Source organism: Patella vulgata, chromosome 9 (genome assembly GCF_932274485.2).
Source record: "Patella vulgata chromosome 9, xgPatVulg1.2, whole genome shotgun sequence".
In the NCBI taxonomy this organism is placed as follows: domain Eukaryota; kingdom Metazoa; phylum Mollusca; class Gastropoda; family Patellidae; genus Patella; species Patella vulgata.
Window position 1 is genome coordinate 9081404 of NC_065887.2, and position 16535 is coordinate 9097938.

Here is a 16535-nt window from a genome sequence, read left to right on the forward strand (position 1 = left end):
TTAAGACAAAAATCAAAAACGACCATTTTCACTTTTGACGGTGTATCTCTTTGCGAGTGAAATGGGGCCGTCAGATAAGCCGCCCATATGAACTTTTTATGTTCATGTGTAGGCAATTGGCCTGTTATTAACATACACTGGTTACCTCTAATAAAAACAGCAGTGCATTTCCGCAGTTTGGTATTTTTTCTAAATATCCCCTACTTTTTTTGAAGAGTATATATAGGTATGATCCCTGCATTGGCCAAGAAAGTTCATCCAGATTTTCCGGCCTGGCTCCCCCTTATCAGTGATGCAGGACGGAGGGCCTTACAAGGGCAACTGTCTAGTTGTTCGGATGGGACGAAAAACCGTGCACGTAAAAGATCCCTTGACAGTTGAAATTCGATATAAGAGTAGGCCATAGCACACTGTATGGCGTATCCCCTTCTTCATTATCCCAGTTCGGAGCAGAACAGTAGGACGTTAAACCCCATTTCATTTCATTTATATAGGTATTAAATATTTGTACACATATCTTGTGGTACATTACTTAATGGTTATTCTCTTGTATTGTCATGTAAACCTTGTCAAACTTTGGTATTATGTTTTCATTTCAAGTCTCACTTATTGTTAGATTGTAATTGTCAGATTATTACTGTTACATTCTCCATAGATTTGTATGCAATTTTAAAATTAATATCCAAACATTTACATATTTTCATTAGACTTACATATTAGGCATATTAGTAATATCTCCCTCCACTTTACCCAAAAGTTTCTTAAACACGGCCATACATATTGTAATATTTTTTTTCGGTGTGAATCATTTGGCTAAGTATTACATGACATTACTTCTTTTGACATGTATATTTCAAGCTTGAAAGAGATCCGATGTCTTGGTGGATATTTTCCTTGTCGAGTTTGATCAACTTTCCTTATAAAGTTTGGCAAACTTCGATGTTCCCCTTCCGGATAAGGTGCTGTCAAGACATAGCTGTTGTTTGGGTTTATTTAAATTATTGTATTATAGCAGGCCTCAAATGCACATAATTTAATATATGACATACATTTTCACTTGTTTTAATAGGTACAATTCTGAAACAACAAGTGCATCCACACAGTGAATGCAGGCTGGAGGGACTGGCACCGATAGTACGAAAACTAAGGGCACGAAATACCTCTGACAGTCTGAATTCGAAGTGATAATAGGATCAAATTTCCCTTTTATCTAGTATGCTAGACTACAAGGTCAAAGTGGCAATGGCCAATACATTCATGCGATATGGTAAACTCGAAGATTTTCTCTAATTGAATGCCACTAATTTGGCGAAATCGACCCTCGCTCTGTGCATACATAACACGTGTTTATTATACCTTTAACAAAAGCACAAAGGCGTTAAACATCTAAACCACAAATCATTCATTAAATCAACAATCACTCAATATCTGGATGTAAAACATATTTTAATAAAACAGGGGCGGATCCAGGAATTTTTGCAGGAGGGGGTTTGCCAGGTTCCTTAATGTATCCCCCCCTCCCGCATGGTCTATATCGTCATTTTGGCGTATATACATACACACTGAGCTTTTTAAACAGAGAAATTCAACATCTCGTTTGACGTCAATTTTTTTTATGAATTGTGATTCAATTTCATGGAAGCAATGCATTAATTGGGATATCACATAATGTCTATATCATTATCTCGTGCTTTGAGTGCCCATCCTGTCCCACATCTGACGATAAAGGATAAAGCACACGACCGAGTTAAACTTTTCTCATAAAAAGTGTTGATTTACAATTTTTTTTTATGTAGCTGACCCACCCCCTCTGGGTCCGCCCCTGTAAAATCAGCAAACATTTACTACCATTCAACTGAGGATTGATTTATTATAATATGACACAAATATAAATACAACTTCTGTGTTAAAAGTTTGAAGCTACAGTACACTGAATGCATATCATAGAAATTTATTATTGTTCGATTTATATAGCGCGTCATTACACATGAGTGTTTCTAAGCGCATTCACAACAAAACAGTTCAAAAACATTTCTGAAATAATAGTGTTTTAGTTCTGAATGAAACAGGACTCACTTCGAATTTTTGGAAGATCATTCACACATTTTATCTGCTCTGACGGAGAAAGCATATTATTTATTATTATTATTATTATTATTATTAACATTTATAGGGCGCTATCTTCCACAAAACGTGTTCAGATGCGCTGTACAACACAATTCAATAAAATGAGTAATAAAAATAAATATACATACTAGTATAGGAAAACTAGATAAAACTATAGAAGTAAAACATAACATGGTAGCTTAGAATAAAAATCTGATATCACAAATGGATTTTAAAAGAATTATAAGATAAAAGCTTTCTTAAACAAAAACGACTTTAGAAGAGAATTAAAAGAGAATACATTTGTGCAGCACATCTTATATTAAAAGGTGAATAATTCCAGAATTTGGATATCTGGACGTAAAAGATCGATATCCAAATGATAAAAGTCTTGCTGATTTATTCACAAGTAAAACATGATCAGAAGAGCACAGAGTGCGACTCGGTGTGTACATTTCTAAAAGTGAAGATAAATAAGAAGGTGACATATCATTTATACATTTAAAAGTTAAAAGGAGGATTTTAAATTCAATTCTAAAAATATTGGACACATCTTGTCAAAACTACAACCATTGATAACTTCGCTCAAAAGAAAGTAATTTGAATGAAGTATTCAATATATTCATTTTGCTTTATCTAATTTTGAAATATTACAGCGAGGATCATTCCACATTTTAGCTGTTCTAACGGAGAAATCATCATTTTTACGAGAAAGTTCACTATATTGCGGAATCCTTACTAACATATATACCGCACAACCAACAATATTGTTTACATCTATCGTATTATATCAAATATATCAATTTTGTATCATATCTATGGTATATATATATATATATATATATATATATCTTATAGCAGTTTCTAACTGTTGTGCTTTTTATTGTATCGGACAACATGTATGTCGCTTATTATTTTATACGGTATTATGTCAATGTTGTGCTTATTATCTTATCGTAAAATATCAATGTTGTTTATTACCTTATCGTATTATATCAATGTTGTGGATTATCGTAACGTATTATGTCAATGTTGTGCTTATTATCTTATCGTACTATATCAATGTTGTTTATTATGTTATCGTACCATATCAATGTTGTTTATTATCGTAACGTATTATATCAATGTTGTTTATTATCTCATAGTACTATATCAATGTTGTTTATTATCTTAACGTATTCTATCAATGTTGTTTTTTTTATCTTATCGTACTATATCAATGTTGTTTATTATCTTATCGTACCATATCAATGTTGTTTATTATCATAACGTTTTATATGAAAGTTGTTTATTATCGTAACGTATTATATCAATGTTGTTGATTATCGTAACGTATTATATCAATGCTGTTGATTATGTATCCTATTATTAGCGGCTGTTATTCCATGATAGATGTTATTCCAGAAACGTGGGTCATCTGCACCCCTATTGTTTATACCATAACGGTAAATATTTTCTTCATTAACAGACTCTAGAAAGAAATCTATATTAGTAGGTATATTCATATTACTGTCCATAATCAACATTAACCGATTCGGTGTTGTCATGGTTATAAAAGATAAACACATGGACATAGTGGTTGACGCAAATTCCGACACCAAAAACCCCGGTGTTAAAATTAGAAGAACTCTCCAACTAGAATCCATGGTGTTATAAAGTTCAACAGGCTTGTCTTCACCAGGGATCTCATCTCTGTCACGAATAAAAAGTTTTAATCCTCGTCTGTCCCCCAGCTCTACACACAGGTCGTGGCACACCCACTGATACACGTCATCCGCATACAGAATACATACGTCATACAGGAACTCTTCTCGTCTTCTGGGTTTTATATAACGCCCGACCATTCTCAATAAAATCAATTTTATCCTTAGTTTGTTTTTAACGAACACAAACATTGTCAACAAAGCCACAAGTAGTAAACTTGTTCCAGTCACGGCTACAGTTAACCAAGTACTCGAAACGCAATGAAGTTGTAAAGCTCGGTAATGATTGGTGACGAGTCGTGTTGTCGTCTTTTCGCCCATCTTGTCTATACAGGAATAATTTCTACCATCTAGATCTACTCTTGTCTGATAAAACCAGGCTAATAAACTGGACGAATCACAGGTACAACCAAACGTGTTTCCAAACAGTGATACACGAATTGGGTTTTTCTCTGAATTAAGTTTATCCAATGTACTTCGTGTCTGTTCATCAACTGTAGCCAAGGCATTATAACTGAGATATATATTATGTAAATTTACAAGTGTTGAAAGATCCGGAATGGAGACTAAGTTATTAAACGATAAAGAGATTTCTTTCAATTTAGTTAGACCATTAAAAATATCAACAGGCAGAATACTCAGTAGGTTGTCAGTCAGATCTAAATTTTGTAATTTTTTCAAAGGTTGGAAAAGTCTTTTTCCAATATTAAAAAAAACATCATGATCTAGGTTCACACTACTTAATCGCAAGGTGGTTAAATTTGGAAACGTGTCAAAAAAGGATTGCTCTATGAAAAGGCAATCGCAGTAACTAAAATCCAAAATTTGTATCTTTTCTAAACCGAAGACTTTGCTTTTTGGGGAGAAAGTCAATCCGGTGTATGATAAATTGAGAGAAATCAAATTTGATCCTCCGGTGAAATTACAGATAGGCAGCATCCCTATCCGGTCAGCCATACCGTCCATATATAAATATCTTAGTTTTTCTGGCAAATATATTGGAATGGTGCTGTTTCCACCCACTGGCAGCGCACCACGAATTCGCATATTGCCATCCATTTGAAACTTTGATTGCCGTGATAAATCCACATATTCTAGATTTACAAATAGAGGTAGAAGGAGATAAGCATCTACTGGGTGTGCTATTTTACCTGTTATTGCATTTCGTGATAAGTCCAAATGCTTCAAACACTTCGTTAAGGGTGGTATGGGAAAAGTCAGCAATATTGAGAAATCTACCATATTGATTTGATTATAAGACAGAACTAATTCCTCTATACAAATATCAGAAAGTATTTCCAATGATAACGGATAACCCGGTGCTTGTAAATACCAGAAATGAGGTTTACTGTTAATTATCTGAACAGATTTAAGTGATCTGTTTTTAAATACATGTAATGTAGCTATAAGCTGAGGTATAGCAACATTAGAGTATGTTCTGGACGTCGATAAAACCATATTTTCAAGACTTGTTAATGGAGCGAAGGAATCCCTATCTATATAATGTAGCACACACACGTATAAATTGATAGTTGAAATCGGAATTGATTTAAAGACAATGAAAGTAGTATTAGTAATATAAGGTAGTTGACATGTAAATGAAATACCATCTATGAATGTGGCGGACAAATCAAGTTCTTGTAGATTATGAAGTTTGGAGAAACCCCAATTAAAGTTATCAACGATCCACGCATCGATACGAAGCGATTGCAAACTAACTAAATAGCCGAGGATCTTACCCTGTGAGATGAAATGGTGCTTGTTACTAGTATATTTAAAGGTTGATCGGATACTTAAACGTCTTAGAGAAGTCAGTGGTTTAAAGACCTTGTCTGGTAGAGATTTAACGGAATAGTTGAGATCGTGTCCATTGAGTTGCAACTCCTGAAGCTGAAACAGATTATTGAAAGCCTTTTCATGGATATCACTGATCGGGTTGAGATTCAAATTCAGATATTTTAAGTTGGTTAACTTCACAAACTGATTATGTAACAGATGCTTTATCTTGTTGTTGTTTAAATACAGGGATGTCGTATTTAGAGGTAAATCATCCGGTACAGTAGACAATCCACCACGAGAACAATCCACGTTCACGCCCTTGTTCTTCGCATCATAGGTGTAGGTACAGTTTTTGGAGAGTTCGACCGTGGAGAGAAACACCAAAAGCAAATAAAATCTCAAAACATTAGCTGCCATGATGTTTAGGTAAATAAGTGTATATATATATCTGAAAAGTATAAATGAAGGGAACTAAAAAAAAAATAATTGGATATTGAATAATGACTTTAGTTAAAGAAAAGCAAGACCAAAATTATCTTTTTTGTGTAAAATATTAAATCAATATTAACCTACCTGTCCTGTTGTACAGCTTGGACGCGCGCCCTTGCAATCAAACAATGAACTCGGTTACTATTTCACAATTTAAGGTTACCTCACAAGTTGAATGGAATCAGCCGAGCGAAACTTTCTTCCTTTCCCTATAAACTAAAGAACGTCTTATCGCCGCCCCGACTACCTATAAATAATGCCTGGTGTTCAATACAAAGTAGAATCTATTGGGAAGCTTTATACATTATACATTTTCATTTTTATTGCTGCATGTTTACTTTTCAATGGGTGGCATTGATCATTCCCCGTCGGTTGAAATGCGCGAATCATGATACAACAGACACACGATAAGGAAGTAGAATTTTAATAGAGATTCCCTTTTCCTAAACATGCTTTCAGTTTCATACTGCTAAAGAAATACGGTATAGGCGTACGAAGGGGTGGGATGGGGGATTGGGTAGCAGCCACCCTTTAGCTTTTGTGCAATCTGACGGGAAAAGGATAATTATATATGTAGTTGGCCGAATAAATTGCCCGATATCTCCTAAACGCTAACTTTTTTTAAAATTAAATACTTAATTGAATTTAGACTAAAACATTTTGTCTGGAGACACTCTTCTTTGTGGGACATTTTTCGTTCATCGATTTCTATTTGTGAATGAAGCTGCAACATTATGATTGTTGGATTGGAATTCCGATTGCAAAACCCACGGGATAGAATAGCAGAAAAACGTATTTGCGACGCTCCGTAGACGAACCAGTTGATTGGATGTTTAGAATTCAGGTACACCATCTAAGTTAAGCTATATTGGACAACATTGAAGTTGCTGTATTCTCGGGCTGGATTGGCAGGAAAAAAAAGTTTGCGTCTAATTTTTTTCAGGGAGTCACCCCCACCACCACCATACCTGTCGACATAGCGATCTGCGCCTTCGGTAGCAAGAGCACACCAATACAGCTATATTAGACCATATTTGGAATAGCACTTTAATTTTACAAATTGTCAGACGGGGAGGGGGGCAACACTCCCTGACAGCAAGTTCGGAGTCTTTGGCGCTCACTCCCGACCGGCACCACCGTCTGTAAACGGGAATTTGTTCAGGCATCCCAGGTCCCCCACCCCAAGTCATTTATCGAGCCCGAACGCCCATGAGTGATTACTGCATTAACGGTTGTGTGGTGATATTCTTTGTATCCTTAAAATAGACTAAAATGGATGTAAAACCACATATAATGCATTGAAATGTTTAAATAAAAATCGATCTCCAGGTTTGAATGGATTAACTCCCGAGTTTTACACATATTTTGGGGTGTTTTAGGTCCTATTTATTTTAAGATTGTAAAGTCTATTTTAAATCAGAATGAAATGCCCCGGATCATGAAGCGTGATATTCTTACCTTATTGTATAAGAATCGTGGTGATAGAATTGATTTAAAAAAAAAATGAAGACCGTTTGGTTTACTCAATACTGACTATAAGATTTTAGCACGAGTTTTATTTAAAAGATTAAGACATATTAAAAACACTTATATGGATATATTACTTATGAATTTTATTAACATGCTACGTTTCGATACACATACAGATATCGTTATCAAACAAATAATTATTTGTATCGAAACGTAGCATGTTAATAAATTCAGAAGTATTATAGTAGAGTGAATTTGGACTCAATAGTAAATGTTTAATACGTCATGCTAATCCGCACAGTATTACATAATTCAGTCAATTATATTTGAATGGATCTTAATCCACCTTAATTACCCCCCATTTATATCTACTTCATATTGTCTTAAATATTTCATTAATCACCTGTATCCAGTATTCTTTGTTTTAAACTTTAAATTGAGCTTATAAATTATAATTAACGTCTACGGGCTATAGCGTTTAGTAATAATAATAATAATAATAATATTTTATTTTAATCAGTGTCACCATCTTTACAAAAATACATTGCACAAATACATAGAAACAAAATTATTAAGATACCAGCCGATAACGACTTATGAGACACTATACATATGCAAAACAATTAAAACATTCAACAGTATAGGTTAAAAAATGATAAATAGCAATAAAAGTGAGACACATACAATACAAATAACTACGTAAACGTTTAGGTTAAAAGAGCATTTTTCCTCTGTTCAAACATTCTATATATACAAGATGCAAAATGAGGTAAAATATCAGTAGTATTCATTAAGAAGTACATTTTATTTACATTATCATACAGGTTAAAGGTTGGTTCAATTTGGCAGGCTCTGGTACATATTGATTGTCTTATATCGTTATAAAAATCACAATTAAAAACAAAATGTTCTTCATCCTCAACTTGTCTATCATTACAAAATATACATATTCTATCATACACGGGCTCGGGTGGTTTTAAAAAACGTCCAGTTTCAATTCTGAGGGGAAGTGATCCAGCTCTTAATTTTGACAAAACTCGTCTGTGTGACCTATTCTTAACTACTTGAACAAACGGTTCCGTACCAAACAATGTTTTATATTTACGATATGATCTCAGTTTATTGCCATTTAGACAAGTCTTATCATCCCATAAGCTCTGTGACCAATGATCTATATCCTTTTCGGATAACTTTGTTTTAACATTATTGAGGCACACAATATCATTTTCATTGACTAAAACATCTAGCTCCTCACCTAACTTCAAAACCCGATAATCCCATGATGTTTTACGCCTAATGCTCCACTTATGCACATCTTTACATAAGTTACTTCCCTTTAGTTTAATTCTATTCCAGTAGCGAAATAGTTCTATTTTCAGAATGGTATCCCCCTGTAACCAGCCCATATCCCCCCGAGAAGCTATGTTGCTGCTCCGTTTAGTTAAACCCAAATAAAATTTACAGGCATTATTGTTAAGCACATTAATACATCTATGGGTATTGATTCCCCATATTCCAGATGCATATGTAAGGATAGGTAATACAAGGGCTTCATATAACTTATTATATACATTCAAATTAAAGCCACCAAATTGAGTGAACTTTGTTTTTATCACAGCTAATGCCCTATTTGCTGATTTTGAGAGTTCTTTAGCACTAAATGAGTAGTAACAGAATTCATTGAGCCATATACCTAAGTATTTATATTCACTGGTGTATACGATATTTAAGTTATCAAAATTAAATTTAACAGTGCACCTGTTGACACTAGGATTACGGAAATGGACAATTTTAGTTTTATCTTCATTTATGACTAACCTCCACTTACGACACCAATTGCTTAATACATCTAACAGTCGTTGTAGTGTGTTTTCATCTGGTGCTAAAAGAACTATATCATCTGCATATAAAAATGCAGAGATCATTTTACCATCGATATCTATACCACATTCAATAGCATTCAGTTCCTTAACTAAATCATTTACATATATAGAAAATAATGTTGGTGATAAAACACAACCCTGTTTGACACCTTGAGTTACTTGAAACCATTCAGTTAATGAATAGTTCACTTTAACGGAACAAGACACATTCTCATAAAGTGATACTATACTATCCAGAAATTTACCATGAATACCTAGAGTTTTTAATTTAAACAACAAACAGGATCTATTCAAACCATCGAAAGCTTTTTTGCAGTCAACAAAGCAGGCAAATGTTTGCTGTTTGGCTGATTTTCTATTGTTTATAATACTGTTCAACACTTAAATGTGGTCGACACAATTTCTTTCTTTACGAAAACCGTTTTGTTCCTCTGCCAGGACGTCATTATCCTCTAACCACTGTGACAGTCTTGTGTTCAGGATGTGTGTGTATACTTTGCTTGGGATAGATAATAAAGTGATTCCCCTATATGCCATTGGGTCCCATTTCTTTCCACTATCGTTCTTAGGGATCGGATTGATTATGCCTTTAAGCCACAATTCCGGAACTTTACCAGTTTCAAAGCACTTATTTATAATATTGTGTAATAAAACTATACAGGTCTCGTTGCGGATGCATTCACTGACTATATGGTCTATTCCTGCCGATTTTCCTAATTTCATATGATATACGGATTTTCGGACCTCGTGCTCGCCTATTCTCCCGTTTAAAGATTTACAGTCTTGTTCCAAAAATATGTGCCTACCGTTTTTTATATCCTCCAAGTGTGCAGCATCAAAATCGTCGCTTAATGGTACATTCAGCAAATTGTTGTAGTCGGCTTTCCACCTATCTAGAACAGCTCCATGATCTAAAATAAATCCGTTTTCAGTTTCTATTTTAATGGAATTCCATTTCTCCTATCGTTAACGATTCCGATTTTTCCAAACTGTTTCCAAAAGTCTCTCTTATTTGGGTTACCATACGTTGAGATAAGCATGTCCTGTTGTTTGCTTGGTATTGACGTTTATATCTACGATTAGTCTTATCAAAAGTTTTTCTTTTCACACAGAATTCTGTTCGAAGTTTCCTCCGTGAACGATGCTCAGTGCAGTTTAACCATGCCTTCTCTTTTTTACATACAATGTCCCACAGAGTGGATAGTTCCTCGTTCCAATACGGCTTAGATAAACACTTCCGTCTTTTTGTTGTAGCTGGTCCGGACGGTATCTTACGAAATGGCACGGCACGATTTTGTAACTCTGTTTCTATAATCTCTATAAACTTAGCATATGCAGTGTTTATGTTTTGAGTTTCATTCAGGTCTGTTTCAAGATCATTAATCCGTTCGGAGGACAAAGCTTCTGCCGTTTTAAGAAAATCACTAGGTATCTTTCTCGTGTCATACCAATTATTATTACTGGCTATTTTATTGGTACATGTCTCCGAATCCAGAATTTGTACATCTATTGTCCACATGATGGGCCCATGGTCTGGCACTGATTTTTCAAATTGTATCCCGCTCCGGTTTATAAGGTCTGACATGAGAAATATGTTGCAAGATTTACACCTAGATAACTGTTCGTTTGCTGTTAGTGCATAGTCAACCACCGACTTGCCCCGTTTTGATACACACGAAAAGTTATTTGAACCAATTTCACCATAAACTCGTCCATTTAACATACACATATTGCAACTTGTCAAAAAGTTAATCAGTTTTTCGCCATATCCGTTACTTGTGTGGTCTAAGATATCCCTCGGTGGTATACCATCCACTCCTGCAATGAAGTCTTGTTCTTCACTACATCTAGAATTGAAGTCGCCCACAATATATAATAATCCTTCATTTTGGAAACAATATGTCTGTTGTAAGAGGTCATCAAAAAATTCATCAGCGTTACGATTCCTAATTTCCGGTGGGAGATAACACGAACAAATACAAATGTCACATTCGCTAAGAAATTTATGACGAAATTTTAGCCATAGGATATCTTCTTTAGAGTCGTCTAAAACGTTCACATCATAAACTTCGAATAAATCCAATTTTACCAATACACCTACACCCCCCGAGCCCCTTTTAGCATTTTTATGCAACGCATTTCTATTTCGCCCATACCACTCGTAACCTGGAACATTGAGTTTATCGTTTCCCTTTAAAAATGTCTCACACAAACATAAAATGTCAAAGTTTAAAAAGTTGAGGATTGAAGTGCGAATACTGTAGTTGTCAGAACGATCGTCACGTGACCACCCATTCACGTTCCATGTACCGAGCCTGACGTTGTCCTATCTTCTTACGTTAACACCTTTCACATTTCTTGTTATTCTGCCTCTCACAATTTTATAATCCCGATCACCACCGACTATCTTCAAAATGTTCATTAAATTAGAGTTATTTGTTCTCACAGCACTTGGTAAGTCATGTTCAATATACACCCTATAGAAATTCTTAGTATCTTTCAGTCCCGATTTTGCCTTCATAATTCTCACCTTCTGATCTGTTGTCTCTATTGTAGCTATTATAGGGCTGATTCGGTTGCTGTTCATCTGGGTTGGTATTCGTGATGCTTTGGTTACTTTAATGTCAGTTAATCCCAGGGCTTCAACAAACAGGCGATCAACAGTGTTCACTACTAAGTCTTCATCGCTTTCTTCACCTTGACAGGACAACAGATTCTTAATCACCACATACAGTTTACGTTCATTTATTACGTCATTATCACCCGAATTTCTAGCCACTTTTAAATCTTCCAAATCCTTTTCTAAATGTTTTATGTCCCTAGTAATTCCCTCTCTGATGGTCTTAGCTTCTTTTAACGCACCACATTCGCGATCACCACAGTCTATACTTTGTATTCTGCTTTCGATATCTAACTTGATCTTAGTCATTTCTTCTTTTATTTCACCCTTGAGCTTTAGTGAGAGGTTATCACTGATTTTCAATTCCATATTAGCAAATTCAGTTTTTAATTTCCTATCTATCACTTCTTCAATTTTCTGTTCCATTTTTGTTATATTATTATTAATCTTAGTCATTTCACTGTGCGTATCACTCATATGTCCCGTTAAATTACCTATCATTTCAATTATCTGATCGAACCTCGGATCGTCATTTTTTGTCGTTTTGGCCTTTTTTACCTGCTGTTCATCTACGTCTATATCTTCATCTACATCTCCGTTTATTCCACGTTTAAAGCTATGAGTTCTGACCCTAAATGGCTCCGATTTCTGCTTTTCGATTGAATCACAATGTATCTGGGCTCGTGTAGCCACTGTGCTGTTTTTAGATGCCATCACTTCGTTAACGTATTCTTCCGACGATGTCTTACTCAATAAACCACTTACTGTTAAATCCATTTAAAGTCACCGTGTATCCGCAACTAGAAGAAACACCCAAACGGACAAGTAAATCTGATATGTCTTTCTAAAACTCCTGGGTAGTTACCAGGGTATATTGTTTGTAGATTTATAGGATTAATGCCCTCGGCGATGCATGGGGATATATAGACCCAAAATGACAGAATTTGGAAGAGCTGGCTACACACGTGTCTTGGGAGATCAACTTAGATCACATACCTAAGGACAGACCTTATTTACCTGTATTTGGAGACATAAGTTTATGTCAATTCCCATATCCACATTGGAGCTTATTTACTATTAAGCATTGGACCAATAATTGTTATATTAATTGTCTGTTGTGATATTTGTTGATTACTGTTTACCAAAGAATATAGAGAACTATTAGCAACAATCAACAGTCTTGTCTTCTTTTAATCAACAACGAAGATTCCAGAAAATACACGAAAAGTGCACTTGTACAGTATTTGTATCGAAACGTAGCATGTTAATAAATTCAGAAGTAGAATATTCGTATAAGTGTTTTTAATTTGTGAAATCTACTTCTATATGTCTTGTAAGGATCAGATTAAGACATGTAATTGGTTACGTTGTTTCTTTAGAGCAAACAGATTTTATACCTGGTAAAGAAGTCTCTGATAATGTGGCCAGTTCCAGAGATATAGATTATTGTGACAGTGAGGAGACTAGTGTATGTTACTTAAATTAGATGCAGAGGACTGTTTATGATCGAACTTCTCATGATTATTTATTCCAACTTTTATCTTATTATGGGTTTGGTGATATTTTTATCAACTGGATAAAGATTTTTATATTGTAGTGTTTATAGTTGTATTAAGTGTAATGGGCATTTATCACCTTTTAGGCGGGAATTACTGCATTAAGCAAACATCTTTGGTCGTCAGTAGAATTAAAGATACATTATGGGAGATTAGTGGCAGTTCTCACTATAATAGTTAAAAACTAGATAATATAAAGGCAATTTGCTGAAAATTTCATTCAAATTGATCTACTATGAACAGAGAGAGAGAGAGAGAGAAATGGGGTTTAACGTCCACTCGACACAAACTAGGTCATTTCGGGACTAACATATGGTTTAATTTTATTTACATAATTCGCTTGCGCGTAGGGGTCTTTAGCAGTGGGAGGAAACCGGAGGACCCGGAGAAAACCCACGAGGTTGGACAGGCGACCCTACTCCTTGCCACGTACAACCGGGTATTCGAAACCACGCCAGTCGACTCAATGACAGACTTTATGATACAGCGCGCACGCTAACCATTCAGCCATCCAACCCCCCCTTATGAACAGAGAACAAAGCGATTGAATTTCGGCTTAGCCTTGATCATCATTACTAAAGTCAGTACGATAAACAGCATAGTCTCGATTATCCGATTAATCGTTAAATCGTGAAGGAAAATTATGCAGTAAATCGGCTTACAATCCACTAAAGATCGCAGGCTAGCGATGCCATCTAGAGTTGAATATAGCCTGGATAGGTTAATTAATGTCTAATTAATAATTTAGATAACATTTCAGGCCTAAAGAAAAATCTGCAATAGACAGATTTAGCTCTTATGTAATGCCTGTTTAACAAAGGGTATTTCAAATCTGTTCAATTGAAGTCAGGGGTATATTAAAGGGAATTATTTGGATATGATGTGAACTTCCCTATTGTTGTACCCTATTAAAGTCCAGTATCCTCACCACTTAATGTTAGATTTAAAGCGATATACAATTTCTGCCCATGAGACAGGCAAATTTGAGAAAGAACCCCCTACCATAATACACGACTACTCTGACACCTAATCACAGCTCGGTAAAATATATATATAAAATGTCTTATTCAAGGGAAAATCCAGGGGCGTGATGACCCATGATTTTTCATGAGGTACAAGATCCCGTCGGGGAACTGAAAAAAACAATATCTATATGTGTGTGCGGAGGGGGGGGGGGCCCTCCCAGTGACACCGGGTAATACTGGGCTGTGTGAAACTTTGTAGCACATCTGACCCACGGTATGTGTTTGACACTGGTTGAGCATTATGGTTATGATTATAAGGTTGAAATCCGCATTGAAACATTTGCGATGGTGGCACAAAAACTCAAGGGGGCGCAAGACCTCAAAACCATGACGGGTTTATAATATGCTATTTCAAGTTTGTATATCTCAAAATTTCAGTGGCCTGCCCCACGCAATCATTGGAGGAAAAAACTGACTGTCAAAAGAGACCAGATAAAGTGTAGTTACCTCCCTTTATTATGTACGCACTTTACTTTTACCTTTTATCATTTGAATTAAGATCACAAACAGGCTAGGTTTTAACGTCTCCTTTACACAATGTCCCGGTTATTTTGAGACTAAAATATGTTAAATTTCTATTTTTATGCAATATGAGCCAGATTTAACCCAGGCAGCAGCGTTTCGACTTCGTTTCCTCGGATTCTATCTGCCAACCAAAGAATCTGCAAATCAAACAAAGCTGGCAAAGAAAAGGATGAAAGAGTTATCCAAACTTTATTTAGAGCCTAATCCTGTCAAGTCAATCAATATGGCTGAAAGTTCGTCATCATTTGATGTGATATGAAATTACCCGTTTACCCGAACAAAAACAATACACATATTGTGAAATTCCACACACACACCCTCAAGAGGATATTATCTTAAGTAAACAAAATATAAATAATTGTCGCCCACACCCTCAAATGGATAAATTTCCAAACGACAAAACAAAATTTTAACACACGCCCGCAAAGGGATATTATTTTATATGAAAAATAAAATTTACCTACGGTTGTTAAAGGACAATATTGGTGTCAGTCATTATCACATATGTGATGGTTAAATACATTCCAAATATAATTTTAATACGGGGATCATTGCTACGATAGATGCGTTGTGAAGCTTTCAAGAAAGGGAAGTGACCAACGCAAAAGGAAAACACGCGTTATCCTTCTATATAACTGACTAAAGTGATGATTGATAACAGATACATGGGCGAATTTCTGCTCACTAATAATTCCTTCGAAGACCAAAAATTGTTATGTGAGGCTGTGAGAGGATATCTGATCATTCAAAAAAATAATTGAATGCTACTAGATAAGGGAAAACGAGAAAAATAGAAATAGCCCGTACATTGCCTTGTTTTTATTCATTCTATACTTTATAAAAACATGGTAATGCACGGACTTTTTCTATTTTTCTCGTTTTCTCTTATCTAGTGAGAGTCAATTATTTTTTGAATGGTCAGATATCCTCCCACAGTCTCATATAACAACTTCCCTTTCTTGAACGCTTCATAACGCATCTATCGTAGCAATGATCTGTGTGTTAAAATTATATGTGGAAGGTGTTTAAACCAGTTCTATCCCATATGTGATAATGACTGACACCATATTATCCTTTATGCTAGAGGTTTATCTGCCGTTGTTCAATCTTTTCAAGGTTTACCTGCCCCTGTTAGATCTGTTGGAGGTTTACCTGCCGTTGTTAGATTTGTTGGAGATTTACCTGTCGTTGTTATAAGATCTGTTGAAGTTTTCCTGCCGTTATTAGATCTTTTGAAGGTTTACCTGTCGTTGTTAGATCTGTTGGAGGGTTACCTGCCGTTATAATACTTGTTAGAGTTTTACCTGCCGTTGTTATATCTGTTGGGGGTTTACCTGCCACTGTTAGATGTGTTGGAGGTTTACCTAGCGTTTTTAGAT

General features: G+C 35.3%; 1 protein-coding gene across 1 annotated transcript; it reads right to left on the reverse strand.

Moving 5' to 3' along the window:
* Positions 1 to 3060: 3060 nt before the first annotated feature.
* Positions 3061 to 6005, reverse strand: LOC126832613 (toll-like receptor 4). The gene has a single exon (XM_050563457.2). The coding sequence runs from the start codon at positions 6003 to 6005 to the stop codon at positions 3447 to 3449; it is 2559 nt and encodes an 852-aa protein (XP_050419414.1). The 3' UTR covers positions 3061 to 3446.
* Between the last annotated feature and the right edge of the window lie 10530 nt (positions 6006 to 16535).

What these genes read in the sequence shown, in the direction of transcription:
- LOC126832613 (XM_050563457.2), bottom strand. Translation starts at nt 6,005, where the DNA reads ATGGCAGCTAATGTTTTGAGATTTTATTTGCTTTTGGTGTTTCTCTCC.